The sequence below is a fragment of the Sturnira hondurensis genome, unplaced genomic scaffold, assembly GCF_014824575.4.
Source record: "Sturnira hondurensis isolate 20B ecotype Veracruz unplaced genomic scaffold, ASM1482457v3 Scaffold0020489, whole genome shotgun sequence".
Taxonomy (NCBI): Eukaryota; Metazoa; Chordata; class Mammalia; order Chiroptera; family Phyllostomidae; genus Sturnira; species Sturnira hondurensis.
Window position 1 is genome coordinate 2,018,302 of NW_028093120.1, and position 8,540 is coordinate 2,026,841.

The following is an 8,540-nucleotide window of genomic DNA, read 5'->3' on the forward strand; positions in this document are numbered from 1 at the left end:
GGCGGGGCCAGGCAGCGGGAGGGGGCGTCTTCCGGGAGCGTGTGCTGTGGGAGGAGCGGTCGCCGCTCGTTAGTCTGGGAGTGGTGCGGGCTCCTGGTTTCATCTGAGGTGGGAATAGGGGCCGGGCGGGCTGTGAGGGACTGGGAGGACTGTCCGGGCCAAGCCCAGCGCGGGCAAGTGGGGCTTGCGGTGGAAAGGGCTGGCTGCCGGGGAAGAAATCAAACAACCGTCCCCTTGGGGAAAGGAGCCGGGTCCCGGCTCCCTGCTTCTTCCGCTCTCTGCCGTAACTTTGGGGTGTGGCAGGGGTTAGTGACGGGTGTCTCCCGGTATCTGGGCGTGAAGGTTTGTGGTCTTGTTGGGGTCGTAGCCTTTCCCGCGGCCACTGGGGCAGTAAAACAAATGTTTGTAATCCGGGTTATCCGCGGTGACTCGGGGCCTCCCCTACTGCCCACCTAAGTTAAAGGCCTGTTCCCTCAAACTTCCTTCCCTCACTTTCCTCTGTTGTGTCTCTGCCAGCCACGCCCAGCCGAGACAGATTCAGGCCCACCAGGTTCCTGGTACCGGACAAACTGTAAGAAACAGCGTGTTCAACTGAGTCTGTGCGCTAGAAGAATTTTGTGGGCTGCTTCAGTACGAGTGTGGGGAGAGCCCCAGAGCCTCACCATGTCTGGGAAAAGAAAGCGAGTGGTGTTGACTATAAAAGATAAGCTTGATATAATAAAGAAACTCGAAGATGGGGGTTCTTCTAAACAACTGGCAGTCATTTATGGAATTGGCGAGACAACAGTTCGGGATATAAGAAAAAATAAGGAAAAGATTATAACTTATGCAAGCAGTTCTGATTCCACAAGTCTTCTGGCTAAGAGGAAGTCTATGAAGCCATCCATGTATGAGGAACTGGACAGAGCAATGTTGGAATGGTTCAACCAGCAAAGAGCGAAAGGGAATCCTGTATCCGGACCCATTTGTGCAAAAAGGGCAGAGTTCTTCTTTTATGCTTTGGGAATGGATGGCGATTTTAACCCATCTGCTGGTTGGTTAACTCGTTTTAAGCAGCGGCACAGCATTAGAGAAATTAACATTAGAAATGAAAGATTAAATGGTGATGAGACCGCTGTGGAAGATTTTTGTAACAACTTTTGTGACTTCATTGAACGAGAGAATCTGCAGCCTGAACAGATCTACAATGCAGATGAAACTGGACTCTTTTGGAAATGCCTGCCTTCTAGGACTTCAGTAATGAAAGGTAAATGTACTGTCTCTGGGCACAAGACAGTTGAAGAAAGAGTCACTGTCATGTGTTGTGCCAATGCAACAGGTTTACACAAACTTAAGCTTTGTGTTGTGGGCAAAGCAAGGAAACCTCGCTCCTTCAAGTCAACTGACACCTCAAACTTGCCCGTCTCTTATTTCAGCCAGAAAGGTGCATGGATGGATCTTTCCATTTTCCGTCAGTGGTTTGACAAGATTTTTGTGCCAGAAGTTCGAGAGCACTTAAGATCCAAAGGCCTGCAGGAAAAGGCTGTGCTCTTATTGGATAATTCACCAACACATCCAAATGAAAATGTCCTTAGGTCAGATGATGGCCAAATATTTGCTAAGTATTTACCACCTAATGTGGCTTCATTGATCCAGCCCTCAGACCAGGGTGTCATAGCAACAATGAAGAGGAACTATCGTGCAGGTCTTCTCCAGAACAATTTGGAAGAAGGTAATGACCTGAAATCATTCTGGAAGAAGCTAACTCTGTTAGATGCACTTTATGAAGTAGCAATGGCATGGAACTTAGTAAAGCCTATTACCATTAGCAGAGCATGGAAGAAGATTCTCCCTACCATAGAGGAGAAAGAAAGCTTGGACTTTGATGAAGAAGATATTTCACTGGCTACTGTGGCCACCATTTTACAACACACCAAAGGATTGGAAAATGTCACTACTGAGAACATTGAAAAATGGTTTGAAGTGGACAGCACTGAACCAGGGTATGAAGTATTAACTGACAGTGAAATCATCAGAAGAGCTCAGGGCCAGACAGACGAATCTAGTGAAAATGAGGAGGAGGAAATAGAACTGATTCCAGAGAAACATATCAATCACGCAGCTGCTCTCCAATGGACTGAAAATTTATTGGATTATCTGGAACAACAAGGTGATATGATTCTGCCTGATAGACTGGTGATACGTAAACTTCGAGCCACCATCAGAAATAAACAGAAGATGACAAACTCGAGTCAATAATGGCATTTCACTGTTATTGTTTTGGTGACTGTGTTGATAACTTTTAACCTCTTTGCAATAATGGCTTTATTTTGTGTGTGTTCTGAATTCTCAGGCAGTCCTATCAAATACAGGTATAAAAATGTGTCTGAAGTGGTTTGAGGATTGAGCTTTGTGTCATCTGTGTCTCTTGTCCTTTTACTTATGCAGATAATCTGAAGCTGGTTCTGTATGAATATAATTTACATGTACTTGTTTTCACTTTTGTAGATCTATAATTATCCCTTCCGTAACAGTGGCATTCTCTAAATTTTTTAGCAAAAATTAACATATTGAGCGTTTTCCTAAACTCTTTTATTTGATTTTGATTTGTCACAGTAATCTTTTCTTGTGCTAACCCTGTTAAATGGTTGTTTTGTGTATCTGTATATGCTGAAAATATGAAGAAATATCTATATTATATTGCAGGGTGATCTATAATAATTCAAAGTGAAGTTCAGTAATAAGGAAACTGAGTTATGAATTTCAAGAATAACTTAGAAAAATTTTTGGATGGTACTAGGGAGATTTTTCTGGAAATGGAAGTAAATATGATATAGGAAGTAATTGCTCACTTAGTGAGAAAACTTGGAAAGCAGGTATATAAAAGATCGTGATCTATTTGTATGTAGAAAACTGAAAGTTGAAAATTTGGGAAATTTTATTTATACAAAGGGAAGAAATTGGGTTCTTTTAATTGGGTAACAGTATAAGTTTATTATTTATTCATCTAATTATACTACAGGTTTTATAATGTTACATGTGGTATTCTATGAGCTCCCACTTTATATGTGGGGAAACATCTTGGGAATTTGAAAGTTATTTTTTTTACTGTGTACTTAATATTATGTAAAATTTGAAAAAAACTTGTTATACGTTCCCCTTTTATTACATTTCAAAAGAAAGAAGAATAAAGTTTTTATTATTTTTAATAAGCCATAGGTTATGACCTGCTTTATGAAGAGAGCAGAAATAATTAGAATGCCAGATGCTTAGGAATTTCATCATTATTTTGACACTTGTAAGACATTCTAAAATTTATCAAAACTTTGATAAATTTGCTTAGTAAATTGAGTATGTTTATTCAAGACATGAAAAAACATTACTTACCTGAGTATTAATTTAATTTATGATCTAAAAGCAAAGTGTGCCCATATAAAAGTGTGCCCTTTTAAAAAGTAGAATTAGTTATTTTTTAACTTTATCTTGAAATACTTTGCATTTTATAGTGCCTTCTTAGAATTCTAAAACTTCAAGATTTTTCACTTTCCATAATTTCTATTATCTTCGTGATAATATGTCTGGGTTTTTTTTAAAGACATGTCTGCAATGAGAATTTGAAAGTTGTTTGTGTTGCATAAATTGCCTCTGTGCACAGAGGGAAAAAAGCATCAGAAGTTAGCATAGATATTGAAGCAGATAATTACATCTTCTATAAATTAATCATGTAAATTGATTTTTAATTTCTCTAAAATGAAAATACTAAAAAGCTTGGAATTTGTCTGGATTTGCTCACTTTTAAAATTAATCTTATCTGTGAAATTCAGCTGTATCATTGCCACCTAGTGGTTAAATTAACAACTGTTAAGCTGTGCGGTTTTAAACTTTAATATCGTAAAAGGTTCACTGTTTTGTGGCCTTGAGTGTGAATCTTATGACTCTTCTCTAGCCTGTGAGAGACTTTGCTTTCTTTGATTTATAGCTATTTTGCTCTTTTCTGAGGCTGCCAACACTGGTAGGCTAACAGTTCTGTTTTGGACCTATCTTTCCTTAAACAATTACAAAAGCTGCCAGTTATTGAATACTATATTATATCCCAAGCAGTGTACTTATATAATCCTCATATAAGGATTTAGGAAATACTAATGCTCAGGTGAATTAGGAAATACTAATGCTCAGCTCACACTCTTTAATTGTTGAAGATCACCACTTGGTTACAGGTAAGAATTTAAACCCAGGTGTTTGATGTCAAAACCTGTGCTTATACAGGGTCCAGCAGACGTAAGGCTTGCTTGAGTGTGGTTGATAGGGTATGTGAATGTCTTGCATGAGATGGACAACAGTTTGAACATTTCACAGAAAATGNAAATTGTGAATTAGGAAATACTAATGCTCAGCTCACACTCTTTAATTGTTGAAGATCACCACTTGGTTACAGGTAAGAATTTAAACCCAGGTGTTTGATGTCAAAACCTGTGCTTATACAGGGTCCAGCAGACGTAAGGCTTGCTTGAGTGTGGTTGATAGGGTATGTGAATGTCTTGCATGAGATGGACAACAGTTTGAACATTTCACAGAAAATGTCATAGGGTGTGCTTGAGTGTGATGTTATTTTACAGAATTACATACTTAATGATTTTGTAATAAAAGACTTTGTAATGAAAAATAGGGGCATTATTTGTGCCAGACCCTGTATTATCCAACCTAGGCTAACCACATACTCTTTTCAAATCTTCAACATTTATTCCTTGCTACCGCCTCTACTATATGGTACAGTTAACTGAATTTACCTAACTCTTTTCCAGTGTATTTGTGGCAGCAACTGCCTTTTCCTTTACCCTTTTATGAGATTAGTCTTCCTTTTTCACAACTATGTAGTGTCTGTATTTCCCTGTTTATCCACAACCTAACAGCATTTGAGACTTGGATCATCTGCTTTCTGGTTAGCTCAGCTCAATAAGGATCCTTTCTCACTTCCCAGTTTAAAACCTACCACTGGGGAAAAGTTCAGCAAACATTATTTCTCTTTAGTTCATGCGGCAATCTCAAAGAGTTGGCACACTACAGTACTAACATGAAAGTCTTGCTGGACCAAAGATACCAGAAAGCATTGTTACCAAAAGCACATGAGTATGTATATACTCAAATCCACAGACATCAAAAGGAACAAATCAAGCCCCCAAACAAGATATGGGGAAGAAAACAAAGGTTAGTTTCAAACAGGTAGCTAAAAAAGAAAAAAATTCAAGGAAAATGTGGCTTGAACATCAGTGCAACATTCTAATACCAAAATAGTGGTGATGGGATTTTAGCCTCCTAGCTTCAGGCTTACTAGTATGTGCTGCTCATTCATGGATGGTCCCTGTAATCCCCCTTTGTTTTCTCTCTTTCAGTTATGTAATGTTAAGAAGTTAGTGCCACACTAAATGTTTCATCAGTAGTTGGAAACATTTAATGGCTCATACCAGAAGATGCTTGTGTACTGTATCTGCTGCAAAGTCATAAGTTCCTAGTTTGCAATTTCTATTCCCTTACTGTGCCACCAGTGGTTCTGTTTGGCTTTCTATTTCTCCACTAAGTAATTAGTCATAGACATATTCTCTGACCAGTCTTGCTAGGTTTCTCCATTGATGAGCCTTGATACATCTCTCAGAAAAACAACTGTACATTAAAATATTCTTTAAAATACACTCTTGGTAGCCAAGAATCCTGTAAGAGTAGGTTTACCTGCAAAAGTTGTGGAAAATTAGAAACTTGCTTTTTATGAGAGTTTTTGGGCTTTTTGGTTGAAGATGGGTGAGGGAAGTGGAATTCTTTGCCTGTTTTAAATTTAGTGAATGATTCTAAAGAGTTGCATATACATGAATGGTTTTGAATACTTCTCTATTTAATGTTAGAAGTTTGCATTAAATGTTGCATTTTAAAATAAATCTCCATTTTAACCTTCAAAAAACAGTGAATCAAGAATTTATTGAGTTTTACTGTATGTATAAGACTGTACTGGTGGTGGCTTTGGGAAAATATAAAAAAGTGAAGAGTGGTTCTTGTCTTTCAGGATCTTGAAATCAAGGTGGAAAAATAACACTTGGAAAAAAACCCCATCTGGTTTCATTGTAAGCTCAGATAGAACAGCTAACAATGTGATAAGGATTGTGGAAGGAAACAACATGATGTATTTTGCTTATTCATCCCTTTGCTGGCTTCTCTATACATTTAAAACTTTTCTTTGTTTTCTTTTGTTTTTACTGCCCTTGGGTATCCATTTCCATTACCTGCATGCTTATGATCCCAAATCTATCTACAGTTACTCTTCAGGAGTCCAGATCTCTATCTTCAATTGAGTAGCAGGGTTTAAGTTCAGAAGGGAAATTAAAATTGTCCCTTCGTTTCCCATCTAAAGCAATCTCCTCATCAGCATCCTAATGTCAGAGCCATCTAGGTGGGCTAAGGATTTAAAATGATTTTTTAAGTGAATGCCAAATTAAGTTTATCTACTTAAGTCTGAAATGGGAAAAAAAGGTAATTACATACTTTCTTACGTATATCTCCTTTTAGTTAGCCTTTCCTGGTGTACACATATGCCCTTGACTCTGATTATTCCTTCCTATGGACAGCCACAAGTGGTTTCTGGTTTTGGTACCCTTGTTGCTGCTCATGTAAAATTTAGTTTGTTGTGCTTAAATCCCTAACCTCCTTAAAAATCCTTCACTTAAACTCCCAGGGGTGTCCAACCTGAAGCCTGCAGGCTGCATGCAGCTCAGGATGGCTATGAATGTAGCCCAACACAAAATTGTAGATTTACTTAAAACATTATGAGATGTTTTTGTGATTACATGTCACCATGTATTTAATGTGTGGCCTAAGACACGCCAAAAGGTTGGACACTCCTGTGAGACCAACTACACTATTTAGAAATGTCCTCTCCTCTGTTTTTCCTGTGTAAGGGAGCTGTCAAGTTTACACAGTAACTAATCTCATGCAATTAGAAACTGGGAGTGAAAGGATGCCCAAAGGGTAGCTAGCAGTCCTTGGAGACATCTGATAATGTGAAAACTAGTTTCTAAGGTCTCAGATTCTCTAAGACTTGTTGTATCATGTTTTTTTGTGATGTGTGGCTTTTAATAATGGACTACAAGATCAAGGACCGTGGAATCAATGTTTTACAGTATATATTCAACAAATGTGTACTGAACAAATACTCGTTGTACACTTTGTATGAGTAAGGCATTATATGGGATACGTGAGTAAGATTATCTGCATACAAATAATATACAGTGGAGAGGAAGAGACTTCAGGAAGAATGAATTAAGGGTTACATGCTGAAAGGGTGCAAATAAAAGACTCATTGATTGGGGTATAAGTGACATCAGGGAGTATAATCTCATATGAGAAGTGGAATTATAAACAGTTGAGTTGATCTTGAAAAACAACAAATTTCCATGATGTTTCGTTGTGTTCAGTTATTGCCAAATGTCCTCTGTGGAGGACATCCTCAGTTGGGAACTAACTGCTATAAACTTGCAAGCACACAGGTATTTGGTCTACTTCTCCAGTTATTGAAGGCAATATTTTAAAACCTTTTTACCACTAGTCCATCTTTCTAGCCTCTGATAGTAATTTTCCTGATGCCTGTTTCCTGATCACAAATTGGATGCCACAAATTTGAGATTTTTGTCATAGCAACACCCATAGATAAGTACAAATTTCTCTCTTGATCTGGCTAATTTAGCTGACAAGCCTCAGAATTTTAGAGTTCTGTAATAAATGCATTTCTCTCAGAAGTCTTGTGATGACATAGGACTTGATCAGAGCACAATTTTTGCTCAAGTGGTGATTCGTTGGTCCAGACTTCTTCCACCTTGTGATTTTTGCATTTGCGGGAGGCTTAGAGTCCTCTGCATCCAGTTAGAAAATAGGAAAAGTAATAATGAAGAATATAAACTACTTTTTTAAGCTTCTTCTTTCAGAATTGATATATATACAATTTCAGTTCACATTCTAATGATGAGAACTAATCATCTGGCCCTGCATTGATAGAGGGGGTTTTTGGAAATGATTCCCTAGCAGCTAACGAGCTGCTTCCTGCTGACAACTTTATACTATGGTAGCAGAATGCACAAATTTTATTCAGAGTCTTTTCTGGAATAAAAATAATGGCAATTATTCCCAGAGAATCATTTACCCTTCCCTAATCTTACTGAGTTTGTAGTCTTTTATGGATGTGGTACTCTTCCAACTTTTGGTCATTCTTAATTGTGAATTCCTTACTCTACAGCTGAAATTGCCTGAAAGACTATGGTCTCTGCTTATACAGCATATGTTGTGCAGAGTATGAAAACATTGGCTAAGGTTTGGTGGGAAGTAAAGAAACATTGGCTAGTGTTTGGTTGGAGCCATTGATAATGAGAATAAGGTGTGGGCATTATATCCTGCCAGATAGAGAATTTGGTAGCATGTTTTCTGAGGGTGGATACTTCAAATCCCTCCTTGTGTTACCAGCTACCAGGGATGTTGTCCTGTGATTACCTCAAGCTCTGCTCCTGTCTGAAGATGGGCCTCGTTTT

General features: G+C 38.2%; 1 protein-coding gene across 1 annotated transcript; it reads left to right on the forward strand.

The window, feature by feature from the left end:
* The first annotated feature begins 26 nt into the window (after nt 1-26).
* On the forward strand, nt 27-3,906 carry JRKL (JRK like). The gene is made up of 2 exons (XM_037029739.1): nt 27-108; nt 517-3,906. Exon 2 carries the CDS (start codon nt 664-666, stop codon nt 2,236-2,238), a length of 1,575 nt encoding a protein of 524 aa, XP_036885634.1. The 5' UTR covers nt 27-108; nt 517-663; the 3' UTR covers nt 2,239-3,906.
* Nucleotides 3,907-8,540: the final 4,634 nt, after the last annotated feature.

Coding starts and splice junctions, on each gene's coding strand:
- JRKL (XM_037029739.1), top strand. CDS start 664: ATGTCTGGGAAAAGAAAGCGAGTGGTGTTGACTATAAAAGATAAGCTT.